Source organism: Clarias gariepinus, chromosome 6, assembly GCF_024256425.1.
Source record: "Clarias gariepinus isolate MV-2021 ecotype Netherlands chromosome 6, CGAR_prim_01v2, whole genome shotgun sequence".
Taxonomy (NCBI): Eukaryota; Metazoa; Chordata; class Actinopteri; order Siluriformes; family Clariidae; genus Clarias; species Clarias gariepinus.
Window position 1 is genome coordinate 33,710,279 of NC_071105.1, and position 24,548 is coordinate 33,734,826.

Genomic DNA, 24,548 nt, shown 5'->3' on the forward strand with positions numbered 1-24,548 from the left:
TCTGACATCAAAATATAAAATGATTGGTTCCCACAAAATTTTCTTATTGATACTCTCAGTTTTTGTCCTAATGAAATAGGGGGAAAAAATTCAATAGAGATTATAAAAATCTTTTTAGATAAGGCTATCTGCTAAATGATATATAAGTAATAAAAATGTCCTTATGACTCCTTATGAGGAGCATAAGGAAAGCATAAAATATTGTTCTGAATTTTCATGAATACCAAATTTCTTGTGGAAACACACTCATGAATCATTTATGGATAAGTCTGTTTCTATTCCACTTGATGTTTTAAAACCTTAACCTTAAAAAGGTCTTTACCAGACAAAGACAGTCAGGAATTGTGTGAAAAAAACTTTTGCACATGTTAAAGAAAATATTTCCTTAAGGATTTTCTAATAACATTATTATGTTTACCAAACTAAGAAACAAATACATGTAATTAATCCAATTAGGAGATATTATTGATTCCCAAAAGGGTGAGAAAAACTTTAATGTATTTTTTTTTACATGTATGGAAAGAGTCTGGTGAGGAAGAATCTAAATATTAAAAGAAAAGGAATAGGTGAAAACCTTTGTCTGTGCCACTGTAAATATTATATAAGAGCAGCTTAAAAGTGTAACCTTTTATAGTGCACTTATTGTATGGCATTATAGGGCATCAAACACTTATTTTTTTTAATTACAAGATTTTTTATTTAACTTTTGTGATTATTTAAAAAAAAAAAATGCTCCAAAATCAAGATTAATGAAGTTACCAAATATGTTTTTTTGCCCATATAGAATAATAGTGTTTCCATAATAAACATCACAAAAAAAAACTATTTTCTACAAATAAGGCTCTTCCCCCAATTAAGGGTTAAAATGACAAAAAATGTAATTTAGATGTGAGTGCAGTAAAGTAAAAACATATACAACACTTTATACCCTACTTTACCAAGGTGATAATGGGCTCTAAACCCATCATACAGGCAAATTGCTAAGGGTTTCTTTGACTTACCAGGTTGGCTGATCAAAACACAAAGAACATCATATAGCAGAATAAGAATAAAATATGTTATAATAATTAATTTGTCTACAAATTGTTAAAATAAGTAAATAATGTTCTGGAACATGATGTATATATGAGGTTGCCCAAATTTATAAATTCTTTAAAGTGTTCAATATGTTGCGTTAATGAAACGCATTATGTAGCCTACTGTAGTACTGTAAGTGCATGTAATTACCACAGGGGAACGATAAGAATCTCTCAGTGGGGGTTCTGGGCCTTGTATATGAGAGCAGCTGCAGTTAAAAGGCAACTGATTGGGCGACTGTATATCAGAAATCAGTTTGAAAACTAATTTGTGTCTTCTAAAAAAAAAACTTCATACCATATGCAATTTTACTTAGACACTATACAGTACTTAAACATCTTGCAATAGTGAAAAAAGGAAATGTTTATTGTGGACTGTTCGTTCAAACCAATTGTTGCATCAGACCTTTAAAACATATTCTTAATCATGTTCCTTTTAATGTTTACATTTGTTCAAAAAACAACTTTATATGTGAATAATAAGGTTTGGATTATTACCTTATGCTTTGCATCTAATTTCATGTTTTTTGTTTAATATTGAAAAGCAAATAGTATAAAAATATTTTCTACTATTTTATATATAGTAAAAGAAGTGATCTGTCTTTTAAAATCCTGTTTGCCTGAGTGTTATGGTGTGGCCTATTTTTGGTATGAAGTCTGGTCTCTCCTGAAGAAAAAAAAATGACATCACCTCCTTCTCATCTACTAATGGATATAGAGTTACATGAGGGGAAAAATCTTGAGGATGTTTTCCTTTCTTACTCAGTGCTTTCACCTACAGGACTAAGAGAAATGCCCCTCCTCTTGTGATTTTTATCACAATCAAAATAAACATTTATGTTTGTGAAACATGAAAGACGCGACCGGAGCGCACTCGTTCTTCGATGGGAATTAAAGCGACGTGTGTTTTTGTTGAATTTAGTCGTTTGATTTTTTTTTTCCTGCTGCATGGATAAGGAGATCATGACCGCAGCTCGGATGTAAAATAAGTTTGTGAGCTTTTTTTTTTTAATTAATTGCGGGATTATGATTTTAGATGAAAGCTCCATGGAGGAGCCTGACATCGACGTTGTTGGAGAGCAGGATAAAGATGCTCAAGTTCAAACGCCGTCGAGTGACGGCAGGATGATCAAGGAGAAGGCGCGAGGCGACGGGGCATCCGGGGTGGCGTGCGTGAAACCGCCGTACTCCTACATCGCGCTCATCACCATGGCGATCCTGCAGAGCCCGCGCAAGCGCCTGACGCTCAGCGAGATCTGCGAGTTCATCAGCCGCCGCTTCGCCTACTACCGCGAGAAGTTCCCCGCGTGGCAGAACTCCATCCGGCACAACCTGTCGCTCAATGACTGCTTCGTGAAAATGCCACGCGAGCCCGGCAATCCCGGAAAGGGCAACTACTGGACCCTGGATCCCATGTCCTCTGATATGTTCGAGAACGGGAGTTTCCTGCGGCGCAGGAAGCGCTTCAAGCGGCACCGCTGCTTCGCCAAGGAGGCGGAAACGCCGCTTCCGGGATTCCCGCTCGGATCCTACGCTTCGGCTTTACCGCTCCCGGGTTTAGATTTGTACCTCGAGTCTTCACCTCCTCCTCATCATCATCCTCCCCAACCTCCTCCTGCTCTTGTCTCACCTGTCGGCAGCCTGTTACCCGCCCTGTCCACTCTTCTGAAAGGTTACCTCCCGCACCCTGCCCGCTCTCTCACCCTGGAGTCCTCCCCGCGCGCGCATTTCCCCGGCGCACAGCTCGCACCCGCGGCCGCTCTCCCGCCTCTCCCGCCGAGCTTTTACACTCTGCAGCAGGAATATCACAAACTGCAGGCTTTGCACAACACCGCGCTCACCACCAAACTGTTACAGCGATTCGGTGACGCCACACTCTAATACCTTTTGCTAACTTATAAAAAACTAACAAGAGTAAACAGCACCGTGTTAGCCTATGATAGATATGATGATTTGACAAAAAGGCTATATAATATAATGTGGAAACCCCACATCTGTGGAATTATCAAAGAAGTCATGCAATTTCTTTTTTATTTTATTTCTTTTGACATTATTTTTGTTTAAACAATTTCAAGAAGAGTTTCTTCTTAGCTTTCCTGAAATTTTCTCTTATATCAAACTGATCTAGCACCAGAGAACGAAAAAGCAGGAGTGTTTTTCTTTACTTAAAAAAAATGGACAGTACTTTGTTTATTGATCTTTTTTTGCGACAGACGTTGAAGCACAAGTTCATCCGCATTTTTTTTCAATTATACTGGAATATCATCTTAAAAAAAGATATAAATCTTTTGTAGCGATTTGCTGACGTTACACTGTAATATATTTTGTTACTTAAAATATAAGAAATGGTATCCCCCCTCCAAACATCATTAATGTAGCTGAGGACAAATAATAATAATAATAATAATAATAATACAGGAACGCGAAATTACCAAAAGCGACACCTGTAAAATTATCCATGAAAGGTCAATTCAGTTTTATTTTTAAACATCATGGACTTATTTTTAAACATCTTTTTTTTTTAAATAATACAATTAATTCAGTAATCTTTTTTTCTTACTTTAATAGTTTACATTGCTGTACAGGTGGGAAAAATTAAATTATACTTGGATGCGGTGGTTGTTTTATCATGTGTGTGCATTTCTTTTCTTTTGTTTCGTTTTTTTAAATTGCCGTATGCTTTGTGTTATTGCCACATTTATTAGTATTTAAACTTTTAGTCAGAATTAGTATTTAAGCTATGTAGACACTTTAACACATGACCAGTGTTTTTTTAAATAAAGGTCTACAGCTTCATTTGTTTTTTTATATTAATTTTGCTAAATTGAAGTTTATGGCTGAACAAAGAGGTAGAAATAAAAACATCTGAGAAGGGCACTGATTGGGCATATCAGGTCTTATATGGTTGTTCTTGTATAATGATACAGATTTTTACAGCTTTGCATTCTTTGCATTATTAGGTTTTATACATCAAGAGGGAAAACAAATGCAGGTTTAATTTATATTAGCATAGCATTTAATGTATTTTTGTTCATAACTTAGAATACGTTCAATTACTTCAAATACAATGTCATATATTGCTTTAATTAATTTATTTCCATTGGCACACATATTAACAACTAGTACATTGTGATAATTATATTACTAGATTTGATTAGTGGGAAATTATTAAATATCCATGGCATAAACATGGATTTATGGCAAATAGAGGCTGGGTCTGAAAAACTAGCAACAATTAAAGATGTCTTGAACTCAAAAGTTCATATTATTAAGAGTCATAAAGTACCCCACATAATATTTACCCCCATAATATTCAATTCAGTTTAAATGTCAGTAATAATAATTACACATTGTTGTCACATAAATGTTTTTTGTCTGATATTTAATGGACTACTTAAAGTTAACACAGCTACTTAAACAAAGCACTGTCTGCCTTACTTTATTTTTATTTAAACTTTAGCCAAATGGAATGTAAAATAAGGTAGTTTATGCAATATAAAAAGGTAATTGTAAATCTCTGCTCAAGTTTCTTAGATGTAAATTTACAGCTCACTTAAATTCATAACAACACCTTATTAATCTTTCAAGTACAAAAAGGTGAAAAGTAAACTGACTGTAATAGCTATGGGTTTAAAGCCTCTGACAGAAAAGTCACACCAGCTTCATATGAGTCATGTAATTTTTTTAGACAATTCGTATGACATGTATCATTCATTTCATGTGTTCTTTAGCATGATACATGGTTTTTAAAAATAATATTTTAATTACAATAATTAAATCATCATCTCATTATGTATACAGTGGGCTGGAGCCTATATTGTGTTTATAGAGGCAGGGTACACCCTGGACGGGGTGCCAGTTCATCACAGGGCTCACATACACTACAGGCAATTTGGGAACGTCATTCAACTTTACTTGCACGTCTTTGGACTGTGAGAGGAAACCCACCAAGCATGGAAGAGAACAAGCAAACACCGCATACACAGACCCGAGGCGAGAATTGAACCCAAACCCTTGAGGTGCAAGGAAACAGTGCTAACCACTACACCAGTGTGCCGTCTCTAGTTTTAAAAATAATTTGATAGTTTTTATTCTTTTTTTTTTTACATAAAGTGCACGCTGATGTATTTTATATGATTAATCTATTTGCCCATTTAGGTCATGCAATTCTATTTTTCACTTGTGATCAACCCCCACCCCCCACCTAAACACCAACCAACACACACCACATTACTTATTCCTCACATTAAAGATTAAAAGTAGAATATTAGGGATGTATGTAAGAATTCTTTCAATGAAGAGCTCACCCATCATTTAAAAAACTGTCCTGAAAGAGAAACATATGCACACAGGTCCTTGTTTGACTCACTGCCGTTATCAGATACATATGTGTGTGCAGTTGTTGTGTGGTGTAGGTTTTGATCATGATTTTCGTGTATAAAAGAGGATCCTCGTCTCTTTGTTTTGTTAATTAATTTTTGGGGGAGTAATCAGCCTGTATGCATTACTAAACATGTGGGATTAAAAAAGATTTCCTGGGAAGATTCTGAACATCTCCAGATTTTGGAAGATATTTAATGGAAAATATACACATGTCTGGCTTGTTTCATCCCATACACATTTTTAAACCAACCCCAACCCATTATATAATAATAATAATAATAATAATAACACACACATTCAGATCTGCTCTGTACTGATTGTATTTGAGTGGAAAATCCATGATGGATTTGAGCATGGATTTTTGTGGATTTATTTTGCATGGAGAAGCGATGGGGTCAGTTTGCACCTGACAAAACAAACAATGTTATTCACTTTTGGGCAGAAAGAGGTTTCCATCTCGCTTTCTCTGCCTCTTCCTCGTTCACATTTTCCACTTGCTCTGTGTCTGAATTATTTTGTGTTTATATGCATATAAACACAAATCCTGTTTTACTAATTTGTGTAGACTTTTGCAGGCACGAAAGTCTCTGTGTGGGGGCAAGTTGGGAATTGGCATCACCACTGTGATGAATGATGCAGTTAAAATATTATTTATCCTTCTGCTGTAGTCTCTAGGGTTGTTCAACACTCCATTTATATCATTGTAAGTACTGTATAGTGTCTAAAATCCCAGTGTAGTAGTATGAGTAATCTGAATATCAATCTGAGTGCAAGATTAAGGCAAGACACTTCAAGTCTATATATTAGAGTCATAAAAAACAATAGATATCACAATGACTCACTGCCCTCTACTGCTTATGATTTATGCAAATTATGATTAGTCTTATTACACATTTAAACAAATAATAAAAAGTAACTAGTCTTTTGATATATAAATATATTATCATAATAAAAAGATTATATTATTATTATTATTATTATTATTATTTCAGAAGGGTCAGATTACTGGCTTCAGCAAGCAAATAAAACAACTAAGGAAATTTGAAATTAGTGGAACTGGGTTAAGAAACCTTTAACACTTAAAAATCTGAAAGGATGTTGCTAAATTATCAACTACTGTACTTCGAAATAATGTGATCGGGAAAAAAAACAACATGAATGGCGATCCCAGTAAAAACCATAGTTATGTGTAACAGTGAAAGAAAGAGCATTTCCATATTAACACAATGTAATGAGAACTCACTGAATTGAGACTAAACAGCTGTGTGGCCTTAGGAAAACCACTTATTAGTGAGTAAAGTAAACTTTTTTAATTTGCTATGGAGAATAAAGATTGGAGCAATGAGAAAGGGTGATGTAGTCGGAAGAGTCCAGATTGACCCAAAGCAATGGAAGCATCAGGGTAAGAAGGTAAATGCATGAAGTGATAGACCCATATATCATGGCATATAGGCATAGTGGCCACTCTACAAGCCTCTGGAGTCAATGTAATGATCTGGGGTTGCTTCAGTTGGTCAAGTTTAGGCTTAGCAATGTTATGTGGCAATAAAATCAAATCAGCTGATGACCGGAACATACTAAATGAGCAGGTTATCAAATTAATAGAGTTTTCCTTCCTTAATGGAACAGGGACTCAAATTGTGAAAGAGTGGTTCTGAGAGCATGAGGGATCATTTTCACACATAAACTAAGTGCTGTAAACAAAGCTAAAGGTGACTGAATTAAGTCTTTTTTTTTCTTGGTCAGGCAGTGTTTTTTATTTAAAAACGGTTGGAAAATATTCATAATTCAGAAAAAGAAAACAGTTTGGCCTAATGTTCTTTCACATTTCGCAAGGTTTATTAGGTTTCTAAAGAAAATACCATATATAACATAATTATGTATGAATTACATTAAATTAAAGTAAAATAAATGAATGAAATGGGAACAAAATAGGCAAGGTACACCTTTGACAGGGTGCCACTTCATCACAGGGTGCACAAGCACACACACACTACAGGAAATTTGGACAGTAGGAGGAAACTGGACCCAAAATGAGAATCAAAACCACAATCATAGAAGTGTGAGGCCACTGTGCTAACTAAAAATCTAAATATAATGTTTATATAATATTTAATAATTGGTTGCTTATGTGACAACTTCAACAGAAACCTCATTTCCCCTCTTGTCTGCTCCAATCATTCAGCATCACCACTATAGAAATCACGAATCTGATCATCTGCCATAATCTGCACCTGTTTCTCACTGCTTAATACCTTAAGGTACTTAGGGCAAAATATAAAGAAATGAGGTTTGGCCCAAGGCACTTGAATAGTAATGTACATGACTGTGTAAAGTTGATAGATTCTTAAAATCTTGCTAATTTTCATATAATGATGCAACTTATGAGTAGACACATTTTAGATGAAATTTAACCAGAAATCTGAAGAAAAAATATACACATGACTTAAAATTTTTTTGTCCTGATTTGAATGAAAATGGTTAATCAAAGAATCAAATTTATGTTTCTTTACCATTTATACAGTACCAAATGTATGTGGTCAGACAGTAATTTCCATTTATCACACATTTTTTTTGTTAGCAGAACTTCATTATATAACCTGTCGTGTTGAACATGTTATCTGTTACCAAGTTCAGTTATATACTGTAAAACTGGTGGTCAAATATTTATATTATATTGAAGTATCATTGGTCAGTTTGTAAATTGTAATTCAAAGTGGACTATATCACCATTTACACAGCTTGCAACAATCTATTACATTTTAGTTTTTTTTTTTAACTTTGGGATAAATCTACTTCACATTTTTCACAATTATTAGCCATGTAGTAGCAACACAGATTGAGAAGCTAACATTAGATAGCATCCATTTCTTTGCATATTGGCATGAGTAAATTTCTGATCTATTTGAGGCATCTCTAAGATCCTCAAGCTCTATGAAACACTCTAGCCTTTTTCATGACTGTTTCCCAGCAGACGTTGCCCTCGAGGCCTTCCTGATCATGTTGAACAAGCGTTCCATGCTGTTTTTCATTTTTTCCCTTCTTCTGTTTGTTCTGCCACATCTGTGAACATTCGCTCCTGACAGTTCAGATACAAACGTTGCCTGAGATGCTTCCAAAAAGCCGATGTGGAATGAAAATGGCGAGGGTTTAGTTCAAGGATACGTAGCGCATAAATAATCACTTAATAATGCAGAAATATACATTAAGTTACCAGTTTATTAAGACAGTTAATCATTTTCTTTAAAATTGTACATAAAAAATAACAGATATTTATTAGAGACATTCTATAATTTGGGGCTCATTTCACCTGAGGAAATAAAAGATTTGTTTTCAATAGAACAAATCGTAGTTAAAGTAAAAAAAAAAAATCCATCAGTGTAACATATGTGCTACATAGGTGCGAAGCTTAAAAATTTACCTTTTTTCAAGGAAAAGGATGTTTTTTCTACTTAGTTTGTCTCCCACCAATAAGTTAGAACTTTGTCCTGCAACTTAAAAATGATTTGTCCTAACGCCAAGTGACCAGTAACAAATTAAATTAATTTTGTTCTACACTGTAAACTGGTAACGGCAATTATGTATGAAGGAAAACCTCGATAACCCTAGATTATGTACATTACTAGATAGTTAACAGTTTCTTATAATTTCAGTTTTAGGACTTGCCTCGCTGACCACTTCTTTAAATTTCTTTTTAAAAATTAATCATAAATGATCTGTAAACCATAACATAACAAATGAGTGTATTACTTGACTTTAATTGACAGTCAAGTAATATAGTTAATGGCAAGGAGCTATTGTAGACATTTTCTTATTTAATTTTATTAGAGAACACTTACCACAATGTGTTTAAAATGTATGCCACAGAAAACAATGACATCATTTGCTGCTGTTCACTTGGCCTTGAGACAAATGATTTTTGAGTAACAGGATGGAGATCTGTTAGCAACTTAGTTGACAGAATTTTTGTGAACATTAATAACTTATTCTATAAAAATTATTAAAATGAGAGAACATACAGTGTATATAATATATATATATATATATATATATATATATATATATATATATATATAATATATATATATATTATAAAATAATATATAATATATATATATATATTAAGTATTTAGATTTATTCAATAAATTTTAAAATAGTTTTTGTATAATGTTTTTTATTCATTACTGTGAAACCAAGAAACCCTCAATAAAAAGGTGACAAAAAGGTTAATGTGGCAACATTATGACAATGTTCAGGCTAAGTGATATTACAACATGCTCATTTCCATCAATAGGTTAAATATGAATTTTTTTAAAAAATATATTTGCAATAAATATACTTATCATGTTAATGACCATTAAAAAAAAAACAATCAAATCACAATGTTACCTAGAAATGTGTTTTTATGTAAAATGCCCACTTTCAAAGCCACCACTGCTGCTTCTTGAGAAAATTAAGCAACACCTTTTGACCAGTCAGAATCAAGCATTTTAAGGGCACAAATCATTTTTTTAAAGTATTGCATAAACTAAATCAAATGATCAAATGTATATTTTCTTCATGATGCTAAGACAATGTGGGTGTTGAGACATTTTTCCATCAATGTGAATTTATACAGTATACAACGACTGGAATTGCCCAAATGTGTTATTCATTGGTAATGCATTTTCTATAAACTCATTATGTAGACAGCTTTCCCATAAAGTTCCACATAAACCTGGCCTGCAGCATGTACATTCGTAATGCCAGTATGATTTGCAGTGAGTCTAAATAGGTTTGACAGAAGTGTTACAGCTGAGGACTGACTTCAATAATGTAGACTTTCTGCCAACATGCCATTATGCTGACAAAACCAAGAGGAGCACAGAATACCAAGGTAGTTTAAGCATAACTCGGCCCGAGGTAGAAGTTAATGAATCACACCAACATGGCCTCACGAGTTCACATGAATTCACACGAGCCAACTCAAAATGAAAAGTAATGAACGGTTAAGAGCAGAGTGAAGGGTGAAGTAAGCGGTAAGTGACCATAGATTTCGTTATTTTCTATTAATTTCGCTTGAGATGAGTTTGATTATGTTTGCACAAGCACTAAATGAACTGTATATTAGTCGGTATGTTTTTCTGACTTTGCTATACACTTCCTTACCGCCTTCTTCTACTATATTTGTGACTTAATTATAACCTGTACTACCCTCTCTCTCTCGCTCGCTCTCTCTCTCTCTCTCGCACTCAATGCAGAACATTTTGGTTTTTCACTTTTCTGTTATCCTTTAATGCAGAGCTTAAACTGTACAGCGTTCCAGGATTCGTCAAATTTCCCACCCCAACTGCAACTCAAAATCCACACAAAAAGACTTGAATTCAACCCAAAATGTTTTGACAATAAACAAAGGAGACTCGTTTTTTTCAATTTTTTCTTCAGTCTTACATGGAAAACAAGTTAACAGTGGTGTGCACACATTTCTGATTTCTATATAGCTTACACAGACACTTTTGCTGTACACTGAAGATATTTAGATTTGAGATCAAAGATGAATGTGAGATGATTGATTGGATTGTTTATTTTTTTTGGGGGGGGGGGTTCAACTGTCAATCTTCTCTTTAGGAGGTGAAATGTATGTTCAGTTTTGTTAAGTTCTGGTGATTGACTTGGCCATTGATCTAAAACTTTCCACTTTTCCCTCTGATGAAGTAATTTGTTGTCTTGGCAGTATGTTCTGAATCATTGTACGCCTGCTTGATGAGATTCCTTTGAATTAAATTGGATGCTTTATTTTAGAAATTGTCAGATAGAATGTTTCTATAGTCTTTTGAATTCATTCAACTGCTACCATCATAGGTTTCATCATCAATAAAGATCACTGAGCCCATTCCAGAAGCTACCTCCACCACATCCACTATGCTTGACCTGTGCACTTGCATGCAAGTAATCATTTTTAACTGTTAGAGGTTAATCTTTTTCACTTATCATTTTATTTTATTTTTTTTTTAGTCCATTTTGGTTTTTGGATTCATACTGCATATTAGTGTTTTGCATGTTGTAGTTCTGCTCCCGAATTCTTCTTCAAAAGGAGGGTTAGGGTTAGAATTTTTCTAAATAGGTATAAGGATTGGCTATGATTGATTTTCTCAGCTTCAAAGGAGCTTAATTTTCTCCCGTAGGCAACTCCCAGTTACTTTTTCCAGTTATTTTCATAACTTTATATTCTACATGGGGTCATGTTCTACATTGTTGTACTTTTAAATGTTAAAATCAGGGAACTGATACAAAAAAAATGATCTATTACCTCATATTTAGGATCTTAAACCCAAATGTCATTTAGCAAAAATAAAACAAACAAACAAACAAATAAATAAATACATAAATAAATATATATTTTTAAAAAGTATAGCCTTGCCATTGCAATACTTTCCGAGGGGACTGTAGTTAGCCACAGCTTACTCAGTCATAGTGGATAAGAATTAGCTTTGCAAGGATATCTGGTTCAGGAATTTAATAAAGTTCTGCCAATTGTTTCTTCAAAAATTTCATACATACTGTAAAGCATATTCACTTCCACTTTATATATACATCTAAATATTTAAAGCACTAAGCATGTACAGATACAGATTGTGGCATTGTGTTACATATCTTGTGCATGTATATACTGTAGGTGTAGAAACAGCCAATTGTGGATGAAATGGATGTATATAAAGAACATCAGGAGATCATTCATCATCCTGCATTTGTCACATCTGTTGAGAGTTCAGATTTATGTTATGCAGTTGGTGCTAATTAACTGCTTTTTGAAACGAGGCAGAATGTTTTTGCTGCTAGAGTTTTTAAAGTGTTGCTTGCTCAATCCCTTAGTGCTAAGATTTGAGAAATGTCTGTTTTAACCCATTGAAATAGTAGTAAATTCAAAATTTGGGTGATATATTTTTAAAATAGTATATATACAATACATAAGTTCTTTTGTATATTTTATATATTTTTATATAAAAATAAAATTTAATTTTGTTTCTTCTTGTGGTACTGTACCATATAATGGATGGCTATGGAAGTTACAAAATATGGATTCGATTATGTGGTAAATCTAATAAGCTGAAGGTTAATTTGACTAACTGTTAAAAAACAATTATAACGTTGTAAGTATTTCACTTTACTTACAAAAAAAACTTTTGTTTAAGTATTATTTACCTAATTAATTAAGTTTCATTGGCTTTTAATGAAGTTGGGCCTAAATGTGGAAAATCAAAATTACAGGTTTTTTTATCTTAAAATACATGCTACATATTTTTTTTTAGCTTTTTGTAATCAACAATTTAGCCCGTAAATTGTATAGTCAATGTTATTTAAGAAATTACTGCTTTGTATACTGTTGGTTCTGTGAGCAGCCATTTTGATTTGATGTCATGTGCTTTACTAAGTGCTAGGAGGACCTTCCCCTTCACGACTCTCCAAGTAGGCATGTTGAGTTAAGGGGGATTTTTTTTTTCTACTTTTAGTCAAATGCAGCAACAGTTACAATCAGCACACCGCCTATGTTTTATAGTCTACACTACAAAATGATGAAGTGTGTGTGTGTGTATGCATGTGCCTGGACCCCCCTTGCTGTTGGCAGTAATGACAGTGACATATCGCAGGAAAGCCACCCAGAAGGGTATTGAGCTCAGACTTCAGCCATGCGTTCAGCATGAAGGGAAACCAGTGAGGGGTGAAAGAGTGTGTGTATGTGAGACAGATTAAGGCAGCTGATGAGGTACAGAAAGAGGAAAATAGTAAAGCTGTTAGTGACGGCATAAAACTCAGAGCAAGACTGATGCTTTTATGGACGCACAAAATAGAGCTCTTTCATCTTGTGCGTTGCTTTCAGGCGAACTTCTCTTTTTCGGCGCTGGCCTGTAAAAATCGTCAACCCCAATCGAGCACAGTCAGAGATCACAATGTGTTTGTGATTAACTCAGTGACCAGAACTGAACGAGATGACAGAGCATCTGCTGAGCTTTCTATTTCAGACATGCTGAATTATTTACAATTATTTTATTTACTCTTCAGAGTAAACACGAGCATGCCAACAGACCTGCTGCAGTTTATTAGATAACCGTAATTTAGAATAGTTTCCACAAAGCTCAGGACCACCTGGTCAGAGGAGGCTGCAGTGTGTGTGTGTGTGCGTGTATCCATGGGGTACACTTCACAAACCATATTTTCTCTGTTCTTCTTAATTAATTTCTACTCAATTCAGTTAAGTTGTATTTCAGTGCAGTTTTTAGATCATTTTAGTTCAAATTAATTTTTTTTTTCTCTGTTAACTTTACTTTTACTTGATTCAGTTTAATTTAATTAACATACATTTAGTCAGCACTATTTTTTTTTAGTCCTGGTCAATTTGATTCATTTTTGTTCAAATCAGTCCTCATCAGTTCTTTTCACTTAAATACTCACTCAATCATCTTCTATACCGCTTTATCCTGTATTCAGGGTTGCGGGGACCTGGAGCCAATCCCAGGTGACTTAGGGCACGAGGCGAGGTACACCCTGGACAGGGTGCCAATCCATTACAGCACTTGAGTACTGTTTATTTCAATTTGATTGAAGTTCATTGAAGTTTTGAGTTAGATTATTTGTGTTGATTTCAGTTTTATTTGGTTCAGTTTTTAATTCAGCCTCGTTCCAATCAATTACCTTCTCGTTGATTTGATTGTGTTTTTTTGTCCGCTTAATTTTTTACTCGAATCAAGTGTTATTAAATTCAGTTATGTTGAATTTGGTTCAAGTGTATTTCATATAATTAACATGTTTCATTTAATCACACTAAGATTTTAAAAGGTTTTGTTTTAACTCTTTATACGATCCCTTATTGAAACAAATGGAAATGTGAAAAGTGAAAATTTCATGAAAACTTTTCTTAAACATTCCGAAACTTTTTTTTTTTTTTTTACTTTTGTGATTTATTTTTTTTTTTTAAATGTTAATTTTCATTTTTGGTGATAATTTTATGTTGCAAATCATGGTCAGTGAAGTTACCATACCACTTAATTTTTACTTGAATCATTTGCATGAATAAATTAATACAATTCCATTAATTTATTTGTCTGCTTAAGTTCTATTCAATTCGGTAACATTGAATTCGGTTCAGGTCTACTTCATAAATTCAACATGTTTTATTCGGTTAGTTCAAATTTACTTCTAATGAATTAATTGAAGTCTCTATTTTTCTTTAATGTTTTTCTGTTTACATTTATTTGATTCAGCTTTGTTACCTTTGATCCTACCTAATTTAGTTTAACTCAGTTAAGCTCAAGTAAAATTAAGTCAATTCTCCACTTCTGTTCAATTTTGCAATATACTAACAATCCAAATAAAATATCAAACATATATAAAAAAAATATTTAAATAATAGATAATTTTACTATAATACAAATCCTGCTATTGTAAATTGTAGATATAAGTAATTATAGGTAATTGAAACCCATCGTTGCTTAGGCGTGCACACATAACTCCTTCACAGAGGAACAGATTTCACTACCTAGAACTTAAAATGGTTTTATATTTCTAATTTTTTTTCGAGACATAACCAAGACATTTTTTTTTCTTTTCTTTCCCTACTGTAATACAGTTTCAGTATCAGAGTCACACGTCTATGTACATGACACACGGGCCCAGGAGGATTAGAGGTTTCTCTGAGTGCTGCTGCTTGTGGTGACATCACATTGCTGGTGTGCTTTCAGGAGTCTGTAGTGGAGATCAGCATGTTATTGATGAGTGAGAATGACTGAGAATGAGTGAGGATGAGTGAAGATGAGTGTGGATGAGTGAGGATGAGTGTGGATCTGTGGCTGCATGCAACATTTTGAAAAATTAAGCACTCAGAAAAATTAAGCACTCAGACTGAACAGAGAGATGCTGATGGGAACACCGCACTACTGACGCAATCCTACACCGCTGCTGTAGCAGAGCCTGTCTGATCTGTAACCACAGGGAGAGACAGACAGACAGACAGACAGACAGAGACAGAAAGACAGGCTGTCTTAGACATGCTGTGCTTCCTGCTGTTACTCATCGGGGTATCTTTTCTTTGTGGTGTCATTCTTACTTTTTAAAGTTTATTTATAATTTTCTCTTCCTAGCTGTCTCTCTGTTCTACCCTTGTTTTTTTTTTCTCATTGACGCTGTCACTCTGTTTCTGTTTTTATCAATTCACTTCAGCTCTGCTATGTGCTGTATATATGTGTCATATATACAGCACATAGCAAAGTCAAAGTCAGCTTTATTGGCATAATTTATTGGCATAATTTATTGGCATAATAATAATAATAATAATAATAATAATAGCGAAGTGGTTAGCACTGTGGCCTCACATCTCCAGGGTCTAGAGTTTGAGCCCCACCTCAGGTCTGTGTGCATGGAGTTTGCATGTTCTGCATGGTGGTTTCCTCCCGGCACTCCGGTTTTCTTCCACAGTCCAAAGACATGCAGGATAGGCCAACTGGCATTTCCAAATTGGCCGTACTGTAGTTTGTAAGTGGGTGTGTGGGGGAGTGTGTGCTTATGTGCCCTGTGCTTTTGGCTCCCAGGCACCCCATCTTGTGCCGCGAGTCCCCTGGGAAGGGCTCCAGGCTTCCGGCAACCCTTAAATAATAATAATAATAATAATAATAATAACTATATTATACATAATGCAATTACAATAGCATTTATAGTATAAAGATAATAATTAAATTAATAGTGACTTTCCAGATTTCAGGATCTACATATGTCTATCTCTCTCTATGTCTGAGGCACGTAAAGTGTAAAGTCATTCAGAGTTTGGAATGTAAAACTTTGGTATTTGTTTAATAGTTTGTTTTAAAAGAAAGTGTGTGTGTGTGTGTGTGTGTGTGTGTGTGTGGTGAACTCACCTGTTGCACCCAGCCAGGTTTCTAAACCTTCTCTCACTCCTCTTCTTTCAGCTACACTCTGGCTTACTCTTTCTTTCTTTCTTTCTTTCTTTCTTTCTTTCTTCTTTTCTTTCTTTCTTTCTTTCTTTTCTCTCCTTCTCTCTCTCTCTCTCTCTCTCTCTCTCTCTGTGCCACCCATGCTGTTCGGTGCTGTTTATGCGTGTTCTCCGGTGGTCCCGGTGCAAGCTATATTTTTTGCCCTCGTCCTTTTTTTGTGCTCCTCCTTTTTTATAGCGAACACAAAATTGTTCCTAATTCCCCGCTGCTGGAGGGGGCTAATTTGTGGCTTTTGGCCGAGTGCACGAGTCTCCTAATTTAAAAAAGCTGCACTCTTTCATTCTCCCTGCCTCGTTCACGTTGCACATTTTAGACTCGACGTGCCTGCTTGGTGAAAGTTAAAAAGCGAAAGAGAGAAAGAGAGAAAGAGAGAGAGAGAGAGAAAGCCGTCAATGGGACATTAGAAACACTCCTTTAAAAACACACTTGAGAAGGAGGAGTGAATTAGAGAGTAATGATTTAGGTGTAGGCTGATTTAGAGCTCGTAGTGTGCACTCTTTGTTTTTTAACTATGTTTTACCCTGTTTTTAAATCTTTTCAATCTTTTTGTGAGCACTCAAACAAGGACGTTTAGGTTAGGGCAAACAAAACGAGTATATTGTAGGTCGTTTTGTGCGTCTCGTCTCTTTTTGTCCTGACCACATGATAGCTATGAAGGCCTGCACTGCTTATTAGTGACCTTGTGTTTTCTTAGAATGAACCATAAAACATCTACAATGTCGTCATGCTGCAGTTTGCTCGGTACATTAGTCAGGCCAACCTCGTAAACTGTCTTGCATTTTCCAGCACCGTGGAGAAGTTGTGTGTGTAATATATGATATGCATTTTATACATTACTGTACCTTGTTGCTACTTTTTGATCTACTTATACTGTATTCTTCACTATGTCGACTGTTAGTGGAAATGACACAAATGTGCAAAAAGATCAAACAGCTGTAACTCTCTACTGGAATCTCTTTCTACTTCAGCACATAGTTTAGCATCACCGAGCTTACAACTTAGATATTTGAGATATTGTATAGGATTTGTGATTTGGATGGTACTACTGTATAGTGTGGAATTCTTGAGTGTTTAAGTATAGATGAAGACTAACATTAATCCAAAATCTAGGCTAGTTTTCAGCACAACTTAAAACGTTAAATCTACACAAACAAAAATGAGGTAAAAACCCACGATAATGCATTTCCATGTATTTAGATTTTGGGTATCAGGTAGGCTCTCAGGTAGGAATCACTGTTGTTCTATCAGTTTTGGCACGATGTGGAAACCACTGTGTTTCTGCACACTTCTTCAGGTTTGCTGTAAGTTCTGTCTTCTCAAAGATACAAGCCAAGACAAACCCATCAAGATTTCTTAGTTGCAAAAAATTACCATAAATTATAACATCTTGATAACGTCTAAAATAAGCAGTGACGTATGCATTGTGCAGGTGGAATATTCTGTCCATAAGGTGTCCAAACACCCAAACAGAAGGGGTGAAAAATTTGTTTAACCAAAACAGAATAGAAAAATTATGCCAATTCCCTTTGAATAAATGCAAGATACACCCAACTGATTGAACAGTACATCAGTGCAAGGCATTGGATATACATCACATTTTGACACTGCAGTCTACATGAAAAACAAACTGACTCGTCATTCTTTTGACAACAACTCCACCTGGCTGTTTTAGTCACTGTGGGACATCTGGATCAATCTCATGTCAAATATAACCTTCGTTTCATTTCATTTATTCGTCTTTTGTATAACTTATCCTGTACAGGGTCGCTGGGGGCCTGGAGCCTATCCCATGGGACATTGAGTGTGAGGTGGGCAGGGTGCCAATCCATCATAGGACACACACACAGGCAATTTAGGAATGCCATTTAGCCTAATTTGCATTAGGGAAGAAACCGGACTACCTGGGAGAAACCCACCAAGCTCGAGGTGGGAATTGGACCCTCAAACCTGGAGGGGTGAGGCCACAGTGTACTACGCCAACATTAAATACATTTCAATCCATAGCCTATTTTTGGTGTTGTGGTGTTCATGTAATGGTTGGACAATAAGAAGTGGTCTCGATAAAGGACCAGGGGATGGCAGGAGACGGAGCTGGATACGTGGTGGTCTACAGCAGTTTCTGGAGTACCCGTCAGCTCTCTACCTCCATCTGCATGAGGGCTTCGAAGTGCAGCATCTACTTGTTGTGCAGGATAATGAGTGAATGGTGTTGGGTTTGGTGCTGGATGATGAGAGTCTTAATGATCCTCCCGAGTGGAGAGGCTTCCATTACGACGTCTGAATCTTCCACACTGCTGAAGCCCGCTATGTGAGGGTGTGGAGAAAGACTCAGGAGACAGGCGGAATTTTAGCTGAACTCCGGCTTGTGTTTTTCTCTTTCAATATGATTTTTTTTAAACTCACTGCAGAAAACCAACTAAATAGAATCTAGTGTGTGTAACTTGTGGCTTTCACCTGGTTCAAACTCATGTTCTGTGTGTGTGTGTTGCGTAATCTGCTAGCTCAGCCACTAGTCAATTTCTATAGATATGAGAGTCACTGAAAAAACAATGAGACAAAAATACATAAACTGACTGCAACAACACACAGGTCAGAATCATCATGCTGGTCCAACCTGCCTTCTTTTCATTTACAGCTGATGCTCAACCACACCCCTTCTACCACTTACTGTATAATTTTAATTTGATGATATGGTATGTGGCTTAGTGGTTAGCACTGTCGCCTTACGCCTCCTGGGTCCGAATTTGATTACTAGCTCGGGTCTGTGTGCATGGATTAGGCATGTTCTCCCCGAGCTTGGTGCTCTGGTTTCCTTCCACAGTTTAAAGACATACAGATTAGGCTAATTGGCGTTCCCAAATTGCCTGCAGCATTACTGAAACATTTTCACTTTTTAAACTAAAAAAGGCAATATTTGGCAATTTTTTTTTTTTTCTGTATCAAAAATATACCAAAGCATTAATCATCTGTACCACTTTATCCTGTGTACAGGGTCACAGGGACCTGGAACCTATCCCAGTACATATATATGTTTTTCAGATCACTAAATTCACTTTGTTCATATACTGTACAAGACATATGATGTCATTAATACATCCTCTAGAAATGCATTTCAGCCACATCAGCTACCACAGACCCACGCGAACACTTCCTCCCGTGAGAGGGTGCCATTATTTTTGTTGGAATTAAACGGCTATTCCTAGTCATCTTGAATTACAGACATTTTGGGATTGTTTTTCCTCTCAAATCATTAAAATGAAATAATTGGATTTTACAAAAAGATCTTCACAGGAATTCACATTTCCTGTGTTTGATTTAGACTGTAATTAGTGTGCAATTTTATTCCTCCCCGGCATTTCCAAATTGATAAATGACTCGTTGCATGGTTTGCAGTGAGTGTGTGGTTAGGTATGCTTGCTGTTTGCTTAATGCTAATTTGGAAGCTACAAGAATAGAACATTACTTATTTGTATCACAATTATGTAAAACCAAATGCACTAAAAAACAACCTGGCTGATTAAGAGAACAATTAGAATGTTTGCCTGGACAATCCTTTTGTGTGTGTGTGTGTGTGTGTGTGTGTGTGTGTGTGTGTGTGTGTGTGTGTGTGTGTGTTTAGTGTGTGTACAACAGATAGAGTACATCACTGTATGATCGTTTTTCAACTGCACAATCATGTGTGTGTGTGTGTGTGTGTGTGTGTGTGTGTGTGTGTGTGTGTGTGTGTGTGTGTGTGGTGGTATGTGTGTTGAGAACAGCTGTAAAGGCATATGCAATACATCACTGCAAATATTGTTTTTAGCTGCACAGTTATGTGTGTGCGTGTGTGTGTGTGTGTGTGTGTGTGTGTATGTGTGTGTGTTGAGGACAGCTATAAAGGCATATACAGTACATCACTGTAAGTTCTGTTTTTAGCTGCGCAGTCATATGTGTGTGTGTGTGTGTGTGTGTGTGTCAGCTGTGGGGAGTCGAGCCATAAATCCAGCATGCACCGCCTGGCGTGTGTGTGTGTTCATTACTGCACATAAAACCTTAACCATGACAGGTGCTGAAGACCCAAAACAGAGAAGAGAAGAAAGAGAGAGAGAGAAGAAGAAGAAGGGAGATTTAGAATGAGGGCTAAAACATAAAAGCGTGTGTGTGTGTGTGTGTGTGTGTGGGGGGGGGGGGGGTCGAGGGGATGGGGTGGTAGAAATGGGAGTCAGAGTACAGAAAAGTATGTGTCAAGGATGTAAAGGCTGAAGAAACTATTATTGTGTTTGGACTGCTGAGGCCACAGAGGTGAGTTTATTTGAACAGTGGTAAAAAAGCCAAGAGCGGAGTGCCACATGGCCGTCCTGTTTCTTCCTTCCTAGTAATAAATACATGCTGTTAAGAACTAAAACAGACACAGAAGCTCTATTGGAGGGGGGACTGAATTAATGTGCTAAATTTGCTGAGTTTTATACAATATTACATTACACGGACATTTTTAAGGTACAGTATGTTGTATTTACAGTACATGCAATTATCACTATATACTGTACTTTGTATATCACGTTGTTCAGTACTCTAAATAAAAAGTATTCAAATCACCAGTATTTACCCAAACTTTAAGTAACACATTCGAGGGTATGCAGTCAGAGTAAAATGAGTAACACTCTGGCTGTGAAATTTATTTGAATTACCTTTTAGGCAAAGACAAATAGAATTTTTTTTTTAAAATAAACTTTTTGCTTTTCAATACGTTTTCTCAACATGCTTTCGTATTCCCTCATTAAAAATGTTAAATGTTAAAAATGCACCGCTGTCTTCACATCTTCATCAAAAGTGAATCGTCATCCTCGTAGCCCTGCTTTCAGGGGATCTGCTTAACAGGTGAAAGTCTGATGAAGCAAGATCAGGGCTTTAGGTTTTTGCAGAGTGCCGACAGTGTGGGCAGAAGCGTGCATCGTCATGTAAGATCATAACGCCCTTGCATAGCAGTCTGATGCATTTCATTCAAAGTTCACGCTTCAGCTCTTCACTAAGCATCTCACTGTAATGAACACTGTTGATTGTTGAACCTTTTTCCTGATAATGTTCCAATACTGGCCCTTGAGAATTCCAAAAAACTGTAAGCATAAATTTTCCAGCTGATGGTGGACTTTTGAACCTTTTTTTGGTCAGTGATTGAGGATGGGTCTGTTCCATACTCCGACGTTTAATCTCAGGCCAGTAGTAATGAATCCATGTCTTGTCACCAGTAATGATTTTTTGCAGATACTCAAAGATTTTTCCATACTTCACACAAAGTCTTCACAAAAAAGAATTCTTGCAGACCGCTTATCTTTTCCGCAAATCACGAGGCATCTATTTTTGCTCACACTCCAGAGTGACCGGAGAGACACTAGCCTAAACGTTGATAGGACAGTGCGGTCAACAGATGTTTGAATATAACCAGAGTGCAGATATTTTTTGACTTACCCTCATAATATGGTGTGATGTTTGCTGGCTCATCAATTTGCCACCTTTTACAATTTTCTATTTAATAATAAACATAGAGAAGTGGTGACTCAGGCGGCTAAGGCTGTAGGTTGTTGGCTTTGGGCTCTAATGATCCGGGTTTAAACCGCGCTGTCGGTGGGTTGCCACGCCCAATGCTGCCCAGCCACTGCATGCAGTGCCTGTCCCAAGGCCGGCTAGAATAGGAGGGTTGTGTCAAGGAGGGCATCTGGCGTAAAACCTGTCTTAAAGCTGTGTGAGGGTTTGGATGGTCTGCTGTGGCAACCCCTTGATGGGAGCAACCGAAAGAAGGTTTATTTAATAATGAACATGCTGCACGTATAAGACCATAAGACCAGTTAGTTCTGTGAGGTATACCACCTACGGTACTGTTTTTAAACCAGGGCTGATTTCTTCATATTTTGCTTCCAAACAGCCAGATTTTCTTGTACTTTTTAATGCACAAAGTCTTGAGTAATTGTTCTCCAGGCTTCCCAGAGGACTTTTTTGGCCTGTACCTGAGCAATTTCAAAGGAATGTTGTGGATTGTTTAGCCACACAGTGACCTACGAATTATTCAAATGTTAAAAAAAATAAATAAAATCTAACTTAAGGCATGAACCAGTGAGAAACAGGTGCAGATGATGACAGATGATCAGGCCGGTGATTAGTATACTGTGATGCTGAACGCTGAGTGGTTGGAACAGACGAGAGGGGAAATCGTATCTTTAGGCACTTTGCAGCCTGTCACAGTAAAACGTTTGTTCCTGTTTCTTTAATATAAAATACATCATTAATTTAATTTAATATGAAGAAAAAAGGGGTGTCTCATGACTTTTAAACATTAAGTCCTTTGCCAGGGTCTCTTTCATCCTCATCATGAAGTTAATAAGACGACACGCCTTGAGGACTTTCCTGTCAAGGAAAACCTATAAACTTCACCGGGATACAATGTTTGGTGTATTTCTTTCATTTTCATAAAATCAGAATTTCCTAATGATGGTAAAAGTATTATTTTATTCAAAACATTTCATATAGAGCAATTTAGTAACAGAACGTTTAATGGCTTATTAGCTTTTGTGCATCACAGGACAGCATGCTAACTATTCTATTTTAATCCTATAGAGTTGTTATCTTTAATTTGCAGTGTTTTACCTGATTAAAAAGGATGTGGTTAGCAAGTTTAATCTACTGATAACTGTACATTATCTTATTCGAATTTTGTCAACTTTTCGTTATGGAGTTCTGCTAACTCCTCGATGTTACAGATATGATCGGACTGTCTGGTTCACATCTGAAATTCTGGCCTCCCGGGAACTCCTTTAATGGCCCAAACATTTGGAATTTGGTCAGGACTATACAGGGTGTGTGGCCATACATCGTGTGTACAGTTCTCACTGACAGATGCATCTTTTCTACATGTTATCCGATGATTTTCCAGAATCAGGCGTTCCACCCTCTGAAAGTTGGCATAAATGGCTGCAGTGGGCTCGGGGCCACTTCAGCCGGGTTCGTCACTCATCTACAACCGCCCTTCCCTAAAATGTTTGCATCATTTAGATATTTTACTGCAGCTAATCAAACAGTACAATCACCGTACCGTAAGTCTTCTGTCAACCTCAATTGTTTTTATGTCTTCATTAATGGGAAACTTTATCAGAAGTCTCAGTTTGAGTAAAAACAAATGGCTTGACCTGATCTAGCAACGCCCCCACCCCCCCAACCCCACCATTGCGGAGGTCAGCGTTGCTTCTTTGTTAGAGTGTATACTACAATCCTGACCCAGGCAGGACTGTATGCTCATTTCTGCCTACTCCCTTGCTTCCTCGTTCCTGCAGTCCCATGGGCTTTGCACAGATGGACCGGGTGTGAGGTTAAGAGGGTTAGCAAAGATTTTTTTTTTTCATCTGAAGGTCATGTTCACAATCCCACACACAACGGAAGACCGGACCACCCTGGCAGAATTTCACTCGAACAAACACAAACACATTCACACTTGCTGATACATTTTGTCTAACTCACTACCATTTTGGTGTGAGCCATTTTGTGGCATGAACTCCTGCCCTGTACATCATCACTGCAGCAAATCTTATTATCTCAGAGGTTTAAGGTTCTGTGCACGAGCCAATGGCCTGTCCGAGAGCAAAATGTTTTGTAATCCTCATGCATGATTCATATGGATCGTATGATGTCTAGCTTAAGGATAAAACTGACGAACCTGATTTTCCCTTTCCCTGATTTTGTTTATATTGTGACCTTTATTTGGTTTTGATTCTGTTTCTGTCCCTGTCCTGTGATTGGCTGTTTAATCCTAGTGTTTACTTGTTCTGTGTTTAGATCTTAGTTAGTTTGCTTCACCTTCATTTCCTATTGCTTTTAGTTCTCTTTGTGAAGTCTTGCCCATTGTATTCTGCAGTTCTGTATGTTATTTTTGTCCTGATTATTGTATGTAGTTTTCCAACTCATGCATGTCTTTTCATTTTAATTTCGAATTTCCCTTCTTTGATCTTTTGTCCACTTTTATATTGACCACAGCTATGAGGACATAGATTTTCCAAAATAAACATTTTTACAGACTTGCATCCTTCCTCCAACAGTATATTGTTAGGCTGTTAATATATCAGGCCCTACTTGCTACATCTT

At 36.3% G+C, this 24,548-nt stretch overlaps 1 protein-coding gene across 1 annotated transcript; it reads left to right on the forward strand.

Annotated features, from left to right (window-relative positions):
- Positions 1-1,723: 1,723 nt before the first annotated feature.
- On the forward strand, positions 1,724-3,759 carry LOC128527021 (forkhead box protein D1-like). The gene has a single exon (XM_053499287.1). It carries the CDS (start codon positions 2,103-2,105, stop codon positions 2,955-2,957), a length of 855 nt encoding a protein of 284 aa, XP_053355262.1. The 5' UTR covers positions 1,724-2,102; the 3' UTR covers positions 2,958-3,759.
- The last annotated feature ends 20,789 nt before the right edge of the window (positions 3,760-24,548 follow it).

Excerpts from the sequence above, each read along its gene's own strand:
- LOC128527021 (XM_053499287.1), top strand. The coding sequence starts at position 2,103 with ATGATTTTAGATGAAAGCTCCATGGAGGAGCCTGACATCGACGTTGTT.